Source organism: Protomyctophum parallelum (genome assembly GCF_964188405.1).
Source record: "Protomyctophum parallelum genome assembly, chromosome: 17".
NCBI lineage: Eukaryota > Metazoa > Chordata > Actinopteri > Myctophiformes > Myctophidae > Protomyctophum > Protomyctophum parallelum.
Window position 1 is genome coordinate 20,473,173 of NC_139719.1, and position 20,983 is coordinate 20,494,155.

Below are 20,983 nucleotides of genomic sequence, written 5' to 3' on the forward strand. Positions count from 1 at the left end.
CAACTTGTTTGTGCTCCATACCATTCCATAGTCTGATAATGTGTGTATGGTTGTGTGCCCGTATATAAATTCCCCAGTATTCAGCACTTTGGATGTATATGTACCGTAATTTCCGGACTATAAACCGCACCTGAATATAAGCCGCACCAGCCAAATTTAGGGAAAATCCCATATACAAGCCGCACCGGACTATAAACCGCACCGGACTATAAGCCGCAGCTACGTTAGCTCAGAGCCTGAGATGGCTCTGCGTTAGCTGTAAAAATCCATAGATTAGCCGCACCGTTGTATAAACCGCAGGGTTCAAATCATAGGTAAAAAGCTGCGGCTTATAGTCCGGAAATTACGGTAAGTAATGGCATCGTTTGTACTGTTTGTAGAATAGAGGGAATCACTCAGCAAAAAACTAAACGAAAAACTAAAGAATGGAAAGTGAGAAGAATCACTCGGCACATAAACAAAGGAATATGCAAGCAGCGAGCTCATGATGATGTGTTGTTCTGCTTTCAACTCAGGTCCAAGAAAAATCAAGGCATTCTAAAGGACTGGAATTGGTCACACTGCTTTAGATAACCGCTGCGCAATTCATTTCCCTTTGAAAATAATCCTTCGCACTTACGTTTCCCACTGTGAAAGAAACAGTCAGTTCAGCACCTTCGGCAGGGCAGATTAGTGCCTATACAATGGAGGGATATAGACTCATCCAATAGATTGATTGTGTCCGATTCTTCTCTCATTGTCATGGATGGGTCCATTTGATCCATGGCCAGGATTCAGTTAGTCCCATATGGCATGGCTTTAACCAGGGATGTCCCAATACACTTTTTTCATTTACGATCCGATCCCGATACCACCATTTCTGTGTTTTAGCTGATACCAATACCAGAGAATAATATGTATAATAATAAAAAAATAAAAATATAGTCCACCGACCGGGAATAGTGTTTATAGCTATCTAGCTATATATCTCGTGTTGTGTTTATAGCAGACGCCTCACTCAAATGTGCACTTGCAGTTTGGGCAACTCCAAAGCAAACTCCACATGCCCCAACATTATATTTACCTGCCATAGTGTCAACCCCTTTTTGCATATTTGCCGATACCAATATGACCCGATATGACCAAATAAGGGCAGATCCGATACTTTTCCGATACAGACAGTATCGGGACATCTCTAGCTTTAACTCTTTCCAACCATTAGGTTACTACAAGGTCTATGAAAATAGATGCTAAGAATCAAGAAGGTTTATTTATTTGTCACAATACAGGTACAACTCAGTGGCCTTGTGGTTAGAGTGTCCGCCCTGAGACTGGGAGGTCGGGGTTCAATCCCCGGCCGGGTCATACCAAAGACCCAGAACCTCCCAGCTTGACACTCATCAAGGGTTGGATTGGATTGTACTTGTACATCAAGCTGCCTCACGCTACAGAAACAGGAGATAGGCTCCTGCCCTATGGGTCTCATGGCTCGGCAAGGCTACTTATACAGGTACAAGCGGTGGCATGGAATTGTGGTAAGGTTTGTAATACTGTTCAAACATCATAACAATAAAGATATAGTTTAAAAAAGCATACAGTATACTGTATGTAATTTTGGAAAATAAAATTAAAACCGTGTGCATTTTCTTTTAACTTCCCCAAACTATGCTGTGGTTAATGGCATATTATTTAAATTCTCTTCATGAGATTCATGTGTTCTACACTCTACAGTACTGAACGCTGTGTTCTGGTTCGGGATGCAAAGCTCTGTTTTTCTACTGTCCACCAATACAAAATGTAATACTGTGAAATCAGATTGGACAGCTTTGTCACTAATTCTTTACACACACCACCGTGCTTGCCTCCTACAACCGCTGCCTAGTATATTTCCCTTTCCCCGTTAAATCCCCACACCCGTATAAAACGGATTCCAATTAGACTTTCATGGCACCTTTACCAGGCCCACGGGAGACGAGGGTACTTGGCTCAATAGTTGCTGCATACAGCGATTCATCATGCAGTGCTTTGTCAATACACCCGAGGTTAATGCCATTGCGCAGTGGAAGACACCCACGCGTTCAGCAATCATCCCAGTCAATTCATATAAGCCTTCCCCCGGACACATCATCATAATTAATTAACAGAAGATGAGAAAGCGTGTGATGGGTCTTATGGGGACTGTCAGATAAAGGTCTTTTGAAGCTGGCCATCAAAACATCAGTGGAGTTGAAGGTTGGAATGTGGGAGTGGAAGGGGGGTTTGAATACTGGCCACTCCACTACAATTATTTAAAACTTTGAGTTCAAAGTTACATGGTAGATTTAGATTTAGATAGTAGTCATTTTTACTTGTAAGGGAAAGTTAGCAAAAGTTGTGGCAAATCTTCAAAATAAATAGTGCTTACTACTAGCTTTCTTCACAAATGTGTTCATAAAGGTGTCTACTATCACCTCTCAATTTGTTCCAACCCAACTCCCTTAAAAACCTTTGTGACAGCTGCTGAAAGTAGAGTGTTTTTATGATTCTGAATCCATTTCACGAAAACCCTCCTTGGGCTAAAAATGGCCATAGCCGTCATCATAAATGTCATCACATTTGGTCAAGTGGCTATGGCTGATTAGAACAACCTTATATACCTTAGGTTGTTAACTTACAGCAGCTGTCACAACACATTTATGAACACATTTGTGAAGAAAGCTAATGGTAAGCATTTTTATTACTTTAGCTAACTTTCCCTCACTATTGTAACTGTAGTATTTCTGCATTGTGGTATTGTATTGTAACTTTTTCTTAAGTTAAAAAGTGCTTTTCCATGCCACACGGTAAATCCCACAGGATGATGGACGTTTCACACTGCACACAGTGCCACGTGTACCAAGAAGGAATCTCACACTGCTCACAGCGCACATGTGCGCTATAAGGGAATTTCACAGCCGGTTTTAAGATGTAAATGTGCGGAGCATGAGCATCGTTCCAAGTGTATGGATTGATTTAATTATGTATGCATCGGCCTACTTGTATATGGTAATTTGGATATTCCAGGCTGTTCCCAGCTGTGTTCCTTCCTGGTACACAGCAATGTGTCCAGCACCTGTAGATTTTCCTTTTGGATCCCATCTCTGAGATTATAAATTCACATTAAACATATTTGTGATTGACAGATTTGAAAACCATTCTGGAATTGAGCTCCTTTCCCTACTGGCAGCCTGCACTGTTGCACACCGCCTGGATTCCAGCCTGATTCGCTGCATTCCGTGATTTGTCTTGTTCGAAGTGACAAATGCAGCGAATCAGCTGCGTTCCATGATTCGTTTTGTTTGAAGTGACAAAAGAAATCGCAGAACGCCTACTGGAAAACAGGCTAACCTGCACAAGCGTTGATTGGTGTATAGCGGTCTGCAAGATTATCCCCAGACAGACACACACATCGGGGGTACATTGTTTGTTTCTAGCTGATCTATAAGCTCAGCTATTTTCAGAAAATGTTCCACCTGGAATTGGATAAATTGAGCTACAGTATAATATGGAAGGAGTGATGCAAATTAATAGCCTGCATCCTGCATCCTTAAGGCTCATACATACTCCAGTTTGTGGAGATAGGTTATCAACGTTTTAGGTGATAGCTTATCACCTAAAACGGTTGATAAGAGTTGAGGCCATCATACTCGCGGTGATGTCCTTAAGGATTGACCCCGCCTCCCTGTGGTTTACCCCACTTCTAGACCAATCAGTGAACGGGGTGATAGCTCCAGAGTGAAAAGACTTGTCTGAAATCATGAATGCAGCGTGCAATTTACGTGACATCTTTCACAGACTTTCCTACTAGGCTGAGGAATATATCCCACCCTTTTCACATTGGCCTGTTATAGCGCCACCAACAGGTGGAGGTTTGCAAAACACATTTTTGGAACAAAATGCCTCAAATCATCCAATTGCCATCAATGGTGTAAGAACAAATGGCACCCTTTTCACATTGGCCTATTATAGAGCCACCAGGAGGCCACAACCTGACCTGGCCTGGTGGAGACCTGTGCCCCGAGGGGCACTTTTTCTAGTTTGCATTGTAAACCCCATTGGGAAATTTTTGATCGCCACATATAAGAACTGTAAATCATCCAGGCTGTTTCACTCATTCTGTATGGAAGAATCAACTGACTGAGAGAAAACGCTAATGTTACTGCTGCTGAATTAGTTACATTTTCGCTAGAGACTATCAAATCTGACTGACTGACGGTCGTAAACAATACAGTACAATACAATACCTCACGGACAATATCGCCGAGACAGTTTGTTTACTTTTGGACCACAATTATTGTTATGCGAGACGATTTTAAGATGACCCAATGTTATTCTCCATAGAGAAAAACGTCCATGAAACAGGGGATGAGCGAGTGACGTCAGGACTTCGGCGCTCTATAGCTTTTTTCTACTTCTATTCTACTATGCATACTAAAGGCATAGTTTCAACAAAGTAACAAATAAATCATTAACTAACGGTTTGTGAATCTATGAACTATTTACGAGGCATAGTTATTCAAAAGTGTTGCCTTGTATTCTTTTAGCAGAAGAGCAAACCATGGCTATAAAGCTCTTAGCCGTGGTTTAAACAACACCAATGCATTAGTTTCCCCTGCAGATGCCATGCAGGCAGCATGCAAGGTTAATCCATTTTGGGCGGGAACCCCTTTTTGTGTTAGCATTATGTTATGCTGTAGCTATTTTTGAAAAATCGAAGAACCACTGACATAGAAAAATAGCTTTTTCAGAAAACTGTCAGGATGTAGAAGAATTTTTTTTAATCTTAAACGCCCCCCCCCCCCCCCCCCCCCATAATACCATTAGTATTACCATGAACTAATACCATTAGTTCTCCTGGTGGGTCGATGTGCTTCTTTCACACTCCTTCCCCCACGGCACCAACACGTATCCCTCGCTCCCTGCTTTATATGCGCCAACTCTCCATCACGCTGACCCCTCCCCCCCCCCCCCCCCCCCATCTCCCAGGTATACATTTCCCATCTCTAAACCACTCCATCACTCACCCCGGACCTGTCTTTTTCCTGCCCTTTAACGCACTCTTTCGCAAACCTGGCAGTCTATTAGAAGTCTCTGCTGTCCTTCTTTGCCAATGTCCCTTCTTCATCATGGCCACACCGCCCCCGCGGTGTCATCCCTCATTCCCAACAGCCATTAATGGCTGTCCTTTTTGCAGTCGTGTAACAAATAATGAATTTGTTTACTTTAAAAAAAAACGTACTACTAAAAGTAGTAATACCAGTACCAAAATAAAAAATATACACTGTTATGTTTAAAGAAATGTATGTGCCAACTACGAGATATCTCGTAGTTTCGCTCTACACCAGTTGTATGCCAACCACGAGATCTCGTAGATAAAGCTTTGTATCAAATATGCAAATTTAGCTAAACATCGACTTTTAAAACTTGCTAGGCAACGCCTCACATACCTAGCCTGGTGAAACCACTCCTCCTGCTGGACAACATTTTAATTCTGCCAGAAAGGATAGTCTGGGCAGAGACGATGTACTAACTACAAAATCAGACCGGAGCGATATACGGCCGTATATGCGGCCGCTAGAGGCGGGATCAACGTGAGACTGGTGACATATTCAAGCTGTGCCACAGTGCAACTGCAAATGTAAACACAACCTAACAGGACTACAACTCGAAGATTATTATGGAGATATCAGATTTTGGTCCCGCTGCTTCCTGTTTATCGTTTCTGCTTGAGAGAGCCCAGATGCAGGCAGGAGGAGAGAACTCAATACTGCCGCCATCTGGCGGAGTCAGGTTATGGCGTACACCCAGCACCAGGAGGATACGTGCGTGCGCACCCCGTAGGGTCCCATTGAAAGTAGGATCTTCTTTGGCTCTTTTCTCTGAGAAATAGCAAAGAGTGATCGACGTTTGCGCTACTCTATGCCGAATTGAAGTGGACTCTGTCCCAGACTTTTTTTCTTTCTCCCTGGAAATAAAAACGTCTGAGTTTCCGAGGCTAATGCTAACATACAGTAAGCCGTTCCTTACAATGGCGGTCTCCGAGCCGGGAGAACGGAAATGAAGGTACCGTACCCATAATATTATGGTGAAAATGCCTTGGCAAGTCTTACCAACCCTTTGCTGCCACCGTGTGGCAGACAAAGAGGTTACACATTTTACTAACATAACAGTACTTGTTAGTACCTACCCGTGTCCCCTAGGGTAGGTACCCTCACAAAAAACATGCAGTAATCCTGGTCACTAAACTGCCTCCCCCTGGCCAGCCGGGGCGCCTGATGGAGGGGAAAGGAACTGGTTGGAATAACGTGTTCCTTCCACGCGCTACGTCCAACCAGGGAAACTACACCCTAGTCCGGTGGAGGGTGTGTAGAGCCCAGGATCACATTAGATGATTGACACAGGGGTGAAAAATGGGTTACAAAATCGTGGGATAAAAAATATATTTAAATAACAGTACTTGGGTAAATGTAGTTAGTTAATTCCCACCACTTCCTCTTTGCTACTCTCCCTTCTTCATCATGCTGCCCTACAAAGCCAAAGTGCAAAGTGTTGGTTTTCTTTTGGCCTATTATGGGTTTAACCCATTTAGACCCGATACAAGATTCTAACAAATGTCTTCTAAATCATGACAGTTTTCAGAAAAAAAATATGTTTTTATGTCAGTGGTTCTCAAACTATTTCAAGTCAAGGACCCCCAGAGATTTCTGTATTTGGCCACAGACCCCCATCGCTGTGAAAGAATATACATTCAAAGATTTGCGCCACATTTTCACGATAAAAAAAAAAGTAGACCTACAAGCTCGTAGCGTGGCACTCGGTGCCGCCCTATGAGCTTGTAGATCTGCTATTTTTCAATAGCTAAAGTATAACATAATGCTTAAAACACCAAATGGGTTCAAAGTGTTTCAACTGGTCAGCCAAATGAGATATCGGCAAATAAGTGATATTACACTACTTGTAAATAATTATGTTTATTAATTAATTCGTAATTGTTTATCGGCCAAATCCATGAAGCCTAATTTGACCTTTGGGATACACAAATGTACGTAGTTACTGCATTTTGGCTTTGTAGGGCAGCGTGGTCATCCCTCATTGCCACCTTTGCTCATTTTTCGAATGCACTCCTTTTCGAATCCACTCTAAACCCAGATCACAGACTATAGTGCATTGCATCCTCCTCCGTATCGTTTCTGTCGGGCAGAAACCTTTTCTCTCAATATTTCAATAGTACATTGTCATACCACGGTGTCAAGCGAACATCACAGTTGCATCTGAACTTTCGGCTGCTTTTGAATTTCTTTAATAATTGTCAAAGTTGAAAGTGGTTTAATATTAAAATGTCTGTGTGTTGTACTGAAACAAATGTGCCGTCTATGTCTAACAGTTTGACATACGACATTTCGCTACTTAATTACGGTAGTTAAATCCTCAGTTTTAGCCCTCCCGCTGAGCGCAGATGTGAGCTGCGTGGCAGAGATGGATGAGGCGCAATTATAACAGCAGACAAGATAAAGAGCCACCATTATCTCTGTGAAATAATTATCGGTTACAGGCATGACGGTCCGACTCTCCCAAAGTCAGCGCCTGTCAGTCAACCGTCTGCAAGTTGCCCTTTCTGCGCGAGGTGACTCAGGTGAGCGGTGTGCAAACAACAAAGACAGGACCTAGGCCTGTGATGCATTATGTATGACTGCTCACTTCCTCCTCTCTTACATCACACTGCGGAACACTATCTATCCCCCATGGGTTTGGTACCCCAAAGATTTGTACATTTGATCAATTTTCGTATAAAATAAAAGCTTGTTAAGATGATGGTGGCAAGAGTGTGCCTCTGGTGTCAATTAAAGACCAGTTCATTGTGGTCAGCATGTTGAATCCTCCAGAGATATAAATGACTTTTCCCAAGACACAAGGCTAAGTGACTCTTCCCTGTGGCTCTGCAACAGTCTCAGATACCTTGGGCCTGAACCAGTTCTGGGTCACTCTCAGCCACTGTCAGCTACAAACTTGCCGATCGCGATGAAATAATTTCATGTGACCAAGCTGGAGTTATACCGCAGTATAGAGGACCGCGTGCAAACATTTATAGTAGGGAAAGGCTATCTAGTGGCAATAGACTGTAAGAGCAGTTTCTGATTACAAAATGTTACAGCCGCCATCTCGACCAATAACGCGTAAAATTAATTTGAAGGTACCTTGGTTTTTCGGGGGACATAAACCGTCGTTTAAAAATGTGGAAACCGCCCAACCTTACGGCCAAGCTACACCGGGCATGTGTGCGTTTGACGTAAGCGCACTGCGCGCACAAAGTATGCGTGCGAAATGCCCCGGCTACACCAGATCTGTGGCGCGGATATATGTGGCGTGGATATATCCGGGAGGATATATAGATACGCGCGCATTGGGGGCATACGCACGTAAATTTTTTTTAACCGATCCGATTTTTCGAGCACGCGTAGGATGGCCCGCGGTATCCGTGCGTCTGGTGTAGCTGGTATCATTGAAATATATTGGTCCTATCCAAACGCACTGTACGCGCGCAGTAAACGCATACGCACGCGCGCAAAATTGCCTGGTGTAGCTTGGCCGTGACTAGTCCTAAAATCGCTAACAGGAAAGAAAGCAGCAAATGAAAACAAATCTAACAGTCATCTTTTACAATCTCAAATAACAACCTAAAACTTGAACCTTGGTTGGAAAAAATATATACTAAATCGAGCTCTGTGGAAGAATTTCATTCTCTCCCTCTGCCTCTGTCTGTCAGTGTCTGTATACCCATTCTCGCGCACTCGCTTGTAATTCAACTAGCGGGGTCCACTGCAGGGTTTGAGATGAGACTGAGCCTACATAGTTCAATCGGTTGTGTGTGCTGCTGTCGATTCTATGTTCGGCTCGACCTCAGCCTGACCGGAGGGAGACCAGGCAGCGGACTGCAGTGTATCCCCTCATTATACCAAACGTCCTTCAGCTGCAGCATGTCTACAGGGACGGTTCTGTGGGAGGTGGCGTGTCGAGACTCGGGCAGTGGAGGGAAAAGTACTCACGTTTTGGTGTTAGCATTATGTTATGCATTAGCTATTGAAAAATAGCAGATCTACAAGCTCATAGCGCACCACCGAGTGGCGCGCTACGAGCTTGTAGGTCTGCTATTTTTGAAAAATCGAAGAACGACTGCCATAGAAACATAGCTTTTTCAGAAAACTGTCATTTTCAAACAGACATTTTTAGAATCTGTTCTCAGGTCAAAATGGGTTAAACCAAACGTCCTTCAGCAGCATGTCGGCAACCGTCTACACTACAGGGAAGGTTCTGTGGGAGGTGGCGTGTCGAGACTCGGGCAGTGGTGGGAAAAGTACTCACGTTAACACTTCAAGTGCGCCGGTTTTTTCTCGCTAGAGTGCCCAGCAGATGAGGCAGATTTTACTCTGAAATGCCCCGCCTTCTATTTCCCCCGACCAAAACGGCGAGGTATAATCTGCCATTACTACTTTGCGCTGTCACATCGCAACTCTCTCTAGAAGCGTTTATATTCCAAACGAGATGATTGGTTAAGTCAGAAATGATGACACAATATTGCCATTTTATCAAAACCATGGAGAGCGCCGTAGATTAAGTAAAAGTATCAATACTGCAATGTAGAAATACTAGTACCAAAAATAGAAACTACTCATTATCCAGAATGTCCCATTTCACAAGTTTTCTAATGTGTAAAATGTATTTAAAAAAAAAACAATGGCCGAAATGCATTTAGGGCTGAATTGGTTAATGCATGTTTTGTAATAGTCATAGTAACTATCTATAAAGTAACTAGTAACTAGTAAACAAGTTGTCAAATGTCGTGGAGTAAAAGATGTATAGTAGGAGTACAATGACTGAGATTTGGAAATACTCCAGAAAGGTAAAAGTACATCAACTTGAAAGCTCAAGCTCAGGCCGATTAAAGACACGGGCGAGAACCCCTCTTGGTGTTAGCATTACAGTATGCTTTAGCTATTGAAAAATAGCAGATCTACAAGCTCATAGCGCGTCACCGAGTGGCACGCTACGAGCTTGTAGGTCTGCTATTTTTGAAAAATCGAAGAACGACTGACATAGAAACATAGCTTTTTCAGAAAACTGTCAGGATGTAGAAGACATTTTTAGAATCTGATCTCAGGTCAGAATGGGTTAAAGACACGGGCGGGAGACTACACACACAAGTAGATGAGATGGAGCGAGGGAAGATAAGGGGAACAGAGTGAGAGAGAGAGAGAGAGAGAGAGAGAGAGAGAGGGAGGAGGGGGGGGGGGTAAGTTAGACAGGGACAGGATTGCTGATTGTGAGGTTTAGAGAGAGAGGAAGTGATACGGTCAGATGGAGGCCGTCCCCCATGATTGAACTTTGAAATTGTTGAAATTGAAATTGTCCTGGTATCAAACGTGAATTGAGGATTAAGACTAAAGGTCCTTGACTGCTTACACACTGGTGAATTAGCGATGCGATTTATTCGTGCAAATAATTAGCTTTTTTTTTTTTTAACTCATAAAGTCAATGCAAGCAATCAGTGGCGAATGTGCGAATTTACGAAAATGTGACTGTTTTCGCTCCTTATTTTTTCGCTCTGCTGTCGAATTTTGAAGACATTCGCCGAGAATGCTACACACCTCTGACCAATCACAATGCAGCCCAAACAGTGTTTTTGTCTATAAACAGCGGCGTACCGTACCGTAGTTGTACCGTATAGCCCGGCCCGGCAGCTCTGCGAGGTCGGGGGACCCAATTAAAAAGAAAAAAAAAAAAAAAAAATGTATAGAAACTGGCGCTCAGGGCCTATTTTGCGCCCCCTAGTGGCGATGGAAGAGATAATAACGAATAACGATTGTTAAATTATAAATTAATAATGAATTTATTTGTGAATTAAAAATGCGAAAATGCACCCAGGGTGCAGTACCCCCCGCGGCCACAAGAATTTCACAACGGGTAAGGGCTAGTAAAAAAAAATTACCGACGGGCACGGGTGGGTGTCCGACTGGCCGTGGATACCAAGTGACTCTGGGCCCCCATCACGGTAGTGAAGAAGTGGTGGAAAAAGGATACCAGCGACATAAAGGAGGAGGAGAGGAGTGGCGAATATATTTAGCATTTTCAGGTTGTTTATTCGTGTCGCCGCATCGCAAATTTGCCAATGCGTGAAGACCTTTAGACTTAAATGTATTACATTCCTCGTACATGATTAAGAATGTCCAGGCAAAATCACTTAAGTGGATTTACCCATAACAATGCCCTGGGCTATTCCTTACTCAGAATCAAGCATTTTATAAACCATAATACATTTTCTCTAGACTAGGTCAGGGGTTCTCAAGGTTTTTGGCTCATGGGGACCCCCGGAAATGCTTTAGCCATGTCTCGTGTAGGTGGTGGTGGTCACCTGCTCGTGGCTCCACAGTCCGGTTTCCATTGGGGTCCATGAAGATGAATCTTCCTCCAGTGAAGTCAGAGCCATAATCGGACAGGTACAGCAGGGATGTGTAGTCAAAGGAACCGTAAGTCACCTGCGACATGACGAGACGAGTACATTAAAAGAACGAAGACAGAGAATGCAATGTCTGAGTTACTTAAAACCTAGTCTCTCTCTCAGAGAGAGAGACAGACTGTTGACTCTTGTCAAATTCAAAGGAAAAGAGGGCACTGTTTTTCCTACATTTCTTGACGATGTGATAAGTTGATAACCCAGCTGCTTGATTGATTGAAATATGTATTAACAGTTTGCAGAATTACAGTACATTTCAAGCACAACTCAATACAAAGACTGTTAACTGTGAGTGGACGACCCAATAAAGCATTACACTTGTTAACAAGAGGGTCCACCTTGTTCAAATCATCAAAACATTTAGAGACGTACAAATAGACACTTCTATATAGCCAAAAAAAGACAAGAGGAAATAAAGGAAGTAAAAAGGGAAAAGAAAAGAGGGGAAAAAGGGGTGGGTGGAGGGGTGAGGCCATCAGGGACGCTGAGATTGAAATTGAGAACTACTCTAGTCAGAAATTATGGAAACCGTAATGGGGGTGGTGTTTGCATGCATATCCACAAAGATACTGAATTCATTAGCCGTACTGACTTGCAGCATGTTGAAATTGAAACTGTGTGGGTTGAATACATTTAAAAAGAATGGCAAGATACTTTTTTTATCTATAATATTTTTTCCATCACTTTCGAGATGGAGCTTAGAATAGAAATAGGGCGGTAGTTGCCGGGGTCTAATTTACTCCCTTTCTTGTGCAGGGGGGGTTACTTTGGCCAGTTTGAAATGATGGAGAGGTTTACTATGTGGGTGATGATTGGAGCTACAGTATAGAGATGGCCGAGTCTCTGAGAAATTTGAAGGGAATATTGTCATGGCCAGTGGCCTTGTGGGGTTGGAGGGCACTCCGTTTTTTAAGTACCTCATCAGTTGTTACCATAACTAGTTTAAAATCTTTTAAAGTCTTTACAAACACCTATGTTTCTGTAGAAGGTTTGAATGTGCTCTACACCAAAGAGCCCAGAGTGGGAGGGCAGTTTGTTAACCAGCATTGTTGCTATGTTTGTAAAGAAGATGTTCAAGTAGTTGGCCACATCAAGCTTGTCAGCTTGTGAGTGTCACTCGATTTGATGTTTATGTTTGAAAACCTGGTTTTCAGTTTCTGACTGCAGCCTAGTTGGTTGTTGAGTAGCTTCCAGAGCTCCCGAGGATTGTTTTTGTTTTCCTCAGCTTCATCATTGATAAAGTTTATTTTAGCTGATTTGGTCATGGCAGTAACAATATTTCTTAGCTTGTTTCGTTGGGTTTTTAGGTTGTCCAACTGAGCTTGGTCTAAGCGCTTGGCAAGCTTTGACTTGAATTTTAGAAATTCAGAGCATTTGTTGTCTCTGGCTTTCATTGCAGTCAGTATGTCCGAATTCATCCATGGTTCCGAGAGGGTTTTGACCCTGATGGTTCTCAAAGGAGCCATGTTGTTCAGTATGACTGTTTTGTGGCAGCCGGTCTTAAGTTTTTGTGTTTTGTACAGAATATCATAAAATTATCGCTAAGCCTGCATACAATAACACCTTTCATGGAGATTCTGGATTTGTCCAAGGTCAAAATGACCTCGGACAACAGTTTGAGTAGAAACAAACACTCTAGTAGGTTGGGTAATTAGCTGGCTGACACTATGCAGATCACAAAACCTACTGAATGATTTGAAAACAGGCGCCTCTTTACGTTGTACGTCCGTATTCAGATCGCCCATCAGGATTTTCTCTGCACCCTCCTCCTCAGCTAAGCATCCCTCAAGAATATCATCAAAGCCTTTCTGGTCAGGAGGTCTGTAGACGGTGCCAACTAGTACTGATTTCGCATTTTTTTAAATGTATTCAACCCACGCAGTTTCAATTTCAACATGCTGCAAGTCAGTACGGCTAATGAATTCAGTATCTTTGTGGATATGCATGCAAACACCACCCCCATGCCCCCATTACGGCAACACCACCCCCATTACCCCCAATCTCAGTGTCCCTGATGGATTCATCTAGTTTGGTCTCAGAAAAACACAATATGTTTGCCTTGCCGTTAAGGAATAATTCTCTAATTTCGGCCAGTTTGGGATAAAGGCTGTTTATATTGATTGGGTGATGCTCTGCTCCGATTGCTTAAAACATAACCTCCTTAACTTTGAATTCAACCGAACAAGTGTGAATTGCAGAGAAAGGCTTTTTAATAAGGGAGCTGTAGCCAAGAGGCACCAGCAGATATTACAATCAGAAGAGAAAAAAAAAAATATATATATATATACAGTATATATATATATAAATTACAAGTGTCCCTCAAGAGACTACGCATGTGCCGATCCAATGTGGGCACAAAATCACAAATATCTCGTTGACATTTTGCTTTTGCAGGAATAAAGTCATTTGTTTGAAATATAGACGCGCAGAAAGGCGCTGTGCAGCCTCCCAAACAACAGCCCATGATCTACATCTGTGGAGAATGCCACACCGAAAGCGAAATCAAGGCCCGTGATCCCATCCGATGCAGAGAATGTGGTTACAGAATCATGTACAAGAAGAGAACCAGGCGATTGGTGGTTTTTGATGCACGGTGAAGAGGAAAGCAGTGCTGTTTGAGTGTTCTTTTTTGTTGTGTGCCATTTTTGTAGTTTCTGATAATGTAAATAAATATCACACTTTGCTACCAACCTTTTGTTTTTGGACAAAACATATGTCCATATACCTTGGTTCATACAAATATGATGGGTGAAAATAAAGGTATAAACAAGAAAAAAAACCAAGTGTCCCTCAAATGAAGCAACAATAGCCGATATACAAGCTCACAGTGCATTGCATTGTGATGTTTTGTGAGCTTGCAGATCTGTTATTTTCGTTACTTTTGAAAAACATGTGCTGTGAAAGTGGTATTTCTGCGTGTTTCATACATATTTAACCCTTGAAAAGTATTAACAAGAGCTTGTGACAAAATAATAACTACATTGGACCCATTGGAACACAGGTTCTTCCTTTAACACATTCTTGGTGTTTCAAGCATTATGTTACACTTTAGCTATTGAAAAATAGCAAAAATAGCGCTATGAACTTGTAGGTCTGCTATTTTTGAAAAATCGTGAAAATGTGTCGCAAATCTTTGAATATATATTCTTTCAGAGCGAACGTTTTTAACTCAAATCTTTGCATCTGGGGAGGGGGGGTCCCTGGAACAACATATTTTCAGATGGGGGGTCGGCGGCAAAATACAGATAATTCTGGGGGTCCTTGACATGAAAAAGGTTGAGCACCGCTGACATAGAAACATGGGTTTTTCAGAAAACTAGATTTTCATGATTTATTTTAGAAGACATTTTGTAGAATCGTTCTCAGGTCTAAACGGGCTAATCCATTTCCTGAAAAGAAACAGTTGTTGACAATACAAGGTTTCCGCCCGACAGCGACGGGAAAACATGCCGCGCACGCTCCGCATATCGCCACGATCCCGGTGATTGATGTGCAACTCTAATTCAATGAACGTAGTCATCTGGATGATACAGTAAGTGGCTCGGAGATAATGCGACATTAGACAAGCCGACAGCTTGAGATGGATCTAGCCAACAACGCCTAGCCATGCAGCAATAAACACACTGACAAGGAGTGGAACATGTAATTGTAAAGAGGAATTTGTGGCACCGGCAGGTATAGCGCAATTCTGCTGGAGGACAAGTGGGATTAACTGAGCAGTGGTGGAAAGAAACTAAGTACTTTGTATGGGTTAAGCACTTAAGTACAATTCTGAGGTATTTTCAGTTTTGCCAATTTTCTGTGATTTTACTTCTACTCCACTACATCTTAGAGGCCAATGTTGTACTTTTATACTCCATTACAATTATTTGAAAACTTTAGTTACTTTTTAGATTTTTATTATTATTATTAAAAACTATAAAGTAGCCTCTTCAGCCGTATGTACATTTCGGCCATTTGAAAATAATTGATCTACTATTATCTAGATCTGCCATTTTCAAATTATTTTTATACATTTCAAATCTTGTGAAACGGGACTTTCTGCATAACGACTACTTTCTACTTTTGGTTCTTCAAGTACATTTAGCTAACAACACTGTTGCACTTTTACGCGATACATTTAGACTTTTACTTGTAACAGAGTATCTCTATATTGTGGTATTGATACTTTTACTTAAGTAAAGATTAAAGAATGTGAGAACTTCTTCCGTCAGTGTTATCCAATATCTGATGAGGGAAATTGCTGGGACCATGGCATCCTCTGGGGTCAACAGTTATGTCTGCGCTGCATTGATTTGTGGAGCTAAAGAACATTTGGTTTTTTTCTCACTGTAAGTCTCATAAAGTTGCAAAGATTATTCCCCACCATGAACAACGATGAAAGGGCACTTTCCCTGCTACCTTGTGACTGCCACCATGACAGCAATGTGAGTCATGGGAGAAGAATTACCACCAAAGATGTTAAAAGGTATTTACAATTTACATTTAAATGAGGGCTGGCTTAGCCAATTAGCCTCAAAATGGCTGCAGACAGATGGGCGGGAGACTGGGGGGGGTTGGGATTTTGGATTAAAATGCTCCCCATCTGTCAAGGGGCAGGAGGAGAGGAGGATGCGAGGTAAATTAATATGCCCGAGAAACTCAGGGGAGACGGGGCTGTGAGCAAAGGCACATGCAGGTAATGTTCCAAGACATTATAGAAGCAAGACGAACAGATACTGATCCCCTTGGGCAAATTCAGGTGCCGTAGCAACACCATCGAGTCCTGAAAAAAACAAACGAGTAGGACAGAAGCCATAGAAACGCTGAGCAGGCCCAGTTTCTTCGATTTAGGATGAAGATGGCAAGAGTGTAAATGATTATGAAAAGGTTAATTATCGTGGCATGATTGGCAGAAGCTTTAGTCACTGGCTCAGATGACCCTTAACCGTATTCACCGCATGTGGCACACGCACGCACACAATAACTCTAGGGATGAAAATATTGATGGGAGAGGTGAGACGTAATACCGGTATACTCATAATGAGATTTACAGAAACAAGTTGCCTTGAAGGGAGGGGAATCCCTCTCGGTTTCAAAATGTGTAACAACATCCGCATTTATGAGCATGAACATCTCCGTCAAAATATGTGCCTGGTCTGGTCTCCTCTCTTAACAAAGCAGAAAACAGAATGAATAGAGGGTATGCGCATGCATAAAGTGAGTGGCAAAGTGAGCTTAACGTCGTTTAATGCAATCATATAGGACTTTTCTGTTTGGATGTATGGGCTGTCGAGGCCAGAAAAGTAGGTTTTTGACAGTCAGTAGGCGTTTCCAAATAACTTCCGGGTATGATGATGTCACATCGCATTTTCATATAGTCTATATGAAAAATCTGGAGATGCTTCACACACAATGAAGTAAATGAACAGCCGGACTGGGCCGTGGCTCAGTGGTCCAGGCACCTTGGCTGGCAATCCAGTCTGGCAGTGTGCCACGGGGTTTTATTTTATTTTTGTAACCCATTTTTTCACCCAGTGTCAATTATCTAATGTAATCCTGGGCGCTACACTTCCTCTGTCAACCTGGGGGCGCAGTGGACTGACCTCATGCTTCCTTCTATGCACGAGTAGTCCAAGCTGCTTCTTTTCACCTGACAGGGGAGAGTTTCACCGGCCGGACGTAGCGCGTGGAAGGAACACGTTATGTTTTTTTTTTTTTTTTTTTTTTTTTTTCCCCAAAAAATTGTATATAAAAATACAATATTTACAAAAATATACAAAAATATTGTATTATTCCACTAGGTCTGTGGGGGACATAAACACATTTGAACATTCTGACTGTTCAAATCTCCAATGTGCATCTGGAGTGTGTCTGCCTGTGTGGCAATGTGCCACTGCCTGTGACTTGAATCGCACAGTGTGCTGGCCTGATAGACTCCAGAATCTCAATCTCACCTGCTGTGCTCAATCTGGCTAATGACAAGCCTCTCAGTTGTTAAAAAGAAAGATTTGAACAGTCAGAATGTTCAAATGTGTTTATGTCCCCCACAGACCTAGTGGAATAATACAATATTTTTGTATATTGTTTTTTTTTTTTTTTTTTTTTTTTTTTTTTGCTTAGTCGACTATTAGTCGACTAACAGCTAATTTATTCATCTATCAGTCGACTATACAAATCCTTAGTCGGGGACAGCCCTAATGTATGTATGTATGTATGTATGTATGTATGTATGTATGTATGTATGTATGTATGTATGTATGTATGTATGTATGCATGTATGTATGTATGCCTACTTTTCAATCTTTATTTATAAGTCTACCAGACAAGATGCCTATATATTGTAAAATGTCAAACTAACTGATGAAATGTCTGTTCTTGTTGCAATGATAATTGGAACCTTGGGGAGGGTGGGGCGATGGGGGAATTGTAATGAAAATGAAAAATGCTTAATAAAAACGGGTGACGGTGTAATATACAATACATTTGTAAACAATGACCGTTAGATGGCTTAGATTAGATGTACTGAACAGACCGCACGTTTCACTTTTCAAACTGTGTGAGGACTGTGAGAAAATTCCCTACGCCGTTGGTCCATGTTGAGAGCAGTGTTAATTTTGACAGCATAATTACATTTTGTTTTAGTCATCCTCCCACAAGGGCTTTGAATAAAATACATTTTCCTTTTTGTCATATTTTTGTCATCTGAAAAAAATAATAATAATGTGTGGTTGCCAGACTAGAATTGCCAGACTTTGTTATTTATAGAAGTACCCCCAAAAGTTTGACGGACTACTTGTCCCACAGTTTCTGCGGCATGCACTCGAGCCATACCGTATGTCAAATCAGGGTCCCTGTGACGTCAAGTGCGTCATCATCATCATACTGCACCACACTTGCAATTTTCAAAAATTGCGAAATTTCATTACATTTTCGTCTGCGGAAAAAGGCTAGTCGACGCACAGCTTTCGTCATCGTTTTAGACGAGAAAAGTAACACCGGCTGAGAGCAACGGCTGTGTTGTGTGTTTCGTGCAAGTCTGTTACCTTATCCACGTGTGGGTGCCAGTACTCGTCGTGTGTCATCTTGGCTGAGGTGCTATTGATTCTGGAGAAGAAGGTGGGCTTAGTGAGATACATCAGGGACGGGTCCAAACCAAACGTCTCGGCTATCACCGCCTGGATACGGCCACGCACATTTCTAAGAAGTGGAAAGCAGACACACAAGAAACTAAAGTTACTTTAGTTACAATTCTATATTGCCCTAAAGAAACGCTGCTAACCATATAGATGAACTTTATACCTTGTACTTTTGTTTCTTGTATGTACGTTTTTTATGCTTTGTCTCGTAGTGTAATGATGTGCTTCACTGCCTGTCTATAAAGTAAGTAAATAAAGCAAAACCGGTCAGGCCACACTTACTACATATGAAACAGAAACCAACATCAGATGTGGTGAATGAACACAGGAACTGGAATATATCCCATGGGCATCATTTATAGACACTAAAGACTGTGATACACCAGGCCAGGGAACGTTGGCAATTGCTTAACAACATTATGGCAACATTTTACAGGAGAACTCTCTGATAAGAAGAAAGATACGCCCGCACACTGAGTATCTGCTCGGTACAGGAGCTTTACTTTTATTAAGGCAACGTTTCGGTCCCTCCGGACCTTCTTCAGGCTTGCCTGAGCGGGGGCGGGCCTTGGTGTGTGTGCTGTTGGCCTGTCGTGTGACCCCCCCACTGTAGTGCGTGCATGTGCACATCTTGTTACCGGGGCGGACCGGGGTTTTTTCCAAATCACTGAATGCTCCTTTAAGTTATCAATGATGTCCACTGGCCTACGCAACTGTTCATACGCCTTAGGTGTGCAAAAGCTTTTTTCTACAGGAGAAATCTCCACATTTCTATATACATTTATAGTTCATACTGGAAGATGTGTTGGCTCTTTTATAGTACCAAAAGGATGCTAGGGGTGTGTGTGTGTGTGTGTGTGTGTGTGTGTGTGTGTGTGTGTGTGTGTGTGTGTGTGTGTGTGTGTGTGTGTCTGTCTGTCTGTCCTTTACTGTACTGCACATGTCCTTCGTGAGGGCAAAATAAATACAATTCATGCTTTTCTATGCAGTTGGAATTTCTATAATAATAGTGTGCCAAAAACACAATGACCATTTTACACTCTCAGAGTCACATCAACACTCAGGATTTAGCGGTGTACCTTAATGGGTAATGGATTCACGGTTTAATTAAACATGGCCTGTCAATCAAAGTTAGTCAATCAGTCACCTGTAAAGCTGGAAATCCTCTTGCGTGAATACGTCCCCGACCTGCTCCCCAAAGTACCTGTGGTCACATCCGCAACACAGAGCCACACGCACGGACACAGATGACCACAGCCATAGACCATCCTCAACAGCCACAGACCGTCACAGATACAGATGACCACGTACAATCACAGACACGGACAGTAGTAGACACGTAAAACAAGTCACGAACTCACACAGTGAAAGAGACAGTCCCCAGACAGGGCAGACAGGAAGGGAATGGAGCGAAACAGAACCACCAGCATACAGCACCAGCACAGAATATTCAAGTGGGCACGCCAGGCGCCAACCCAGCCATTCAAACATGGCGGGTAGGAAACGTCCGACTGCTCTGACCGACGTTCCCAGACAGAGGAGTGGCATCCATCAACTTTTTCAGTTGGAACCAGCCGAACGGCATTTCCGTCGCTGTTCAATGGGCCAGGAAGTATAAAGTATAAAGAAAGAACAGAATGGAGGACAGATATAGTGAAAGGGGAGATGGAGAAAGAGCCAAGAGACATTCTTGTAGTTCTTGACTCCCCCTAATGGATGAAACATTGACTGCGACTGGCTTTGGGCCACAGTGACCTATATCGCGACACATAAAGGCCTGTCACAATTATTACATAATATCCTAATCACAATTATTTGAGATAATCCCAATAATTTTTGCATAAATCGTTGAAAAAAAAAGATTTTCAGCATTTTCAAACATTTTCCAAAAATAGCAGATTTACAAGCTTATACAGCACATCACAAAGTGATGTGTTGAAAGTTGAAAATATAAGTGTCAGTAATCTGATCTGCCCTGTGCAATTTGTAATTATGAAGCCTACAAACCAAAAAGAAATCAAATTTGTCTTCATATTTTCCAGATAGTGTTTCTAGGCCAAAAACACAATGAAATCGTTACATTATTATTAAATGCAATTATTTATGTGACAATTAATCGCCAACTAGAAATTGTAACTGTGGCAGACTTGTGACACACAGTGTTCTCCACATGTAACTCAACTCAACTCATGGGACCCTGACGAAGGCTTGTAGCCGAAATGCGTTGGGTCTATTTTAATGATCTTGTCTGGAACAGAGTGCCTTGGACCCCTTTTTCTTTTTCTTTGTTTCGTTTGAACCCTCGCCGACGAGCACCTGTTTTCAGTTCTACAACTACAAGGACCACGGCAGCGCTTCT

The 20,983-nt window shown here is 42.3% G+C and overlaps 2 protein-coding genes across 2 annotated transcripts in view; one reads left to right on the top strand and one right to left on the bottom strand.

Annotated features, from left to right (window-relative positions):
* The window catches only part of ogfod3 (2-oxoglutarate and iron dependent oxygenase domain containing 3), a 30,373-nt gene that overhangs the window by 928 nt on the left and 8,462 nt on the right, over positions 1–20,983 (bottom strand). The window contains exons 6-8 of the mRNA XM_083787880.1: positions 19,772–19,828; positions 18,532–18,685; positions 11,405–11,528 (exon numbers count right to left, since the gene is read on the bottom strand). Coding sequence (XP_083644006.1) covers positions 11,405–11,528; positions 18,532–18,685; positions 19,772–19,828 — 335 coding nt within the window. The remainder of the gene's footprint in view (positions 1–11,404; positions 11,529–18,531; positions 18,686–19,771; positions 19,829–20,983) is intronic.
* On the top strand, positions 12,911–14,285 carry LOC310874068 (DNA-directed RNA polymerases I, II, and III subunit RPABC4-like; the record flags this gene model as incomplete). Its single annotated transcript, XM_083786734.1, has 2 exons — positions 12,911–12,980; positions 13,928–14,285. The coding sequence occupies 2 exons, from the start codon at positions 12,911–12,913 to the stop codon at positions 14,101–14,103; spliced, it is 246 nt and encodes an 81-aa protein (XP_083642860.1). The 3' UTR covers positions 14,104–14,285.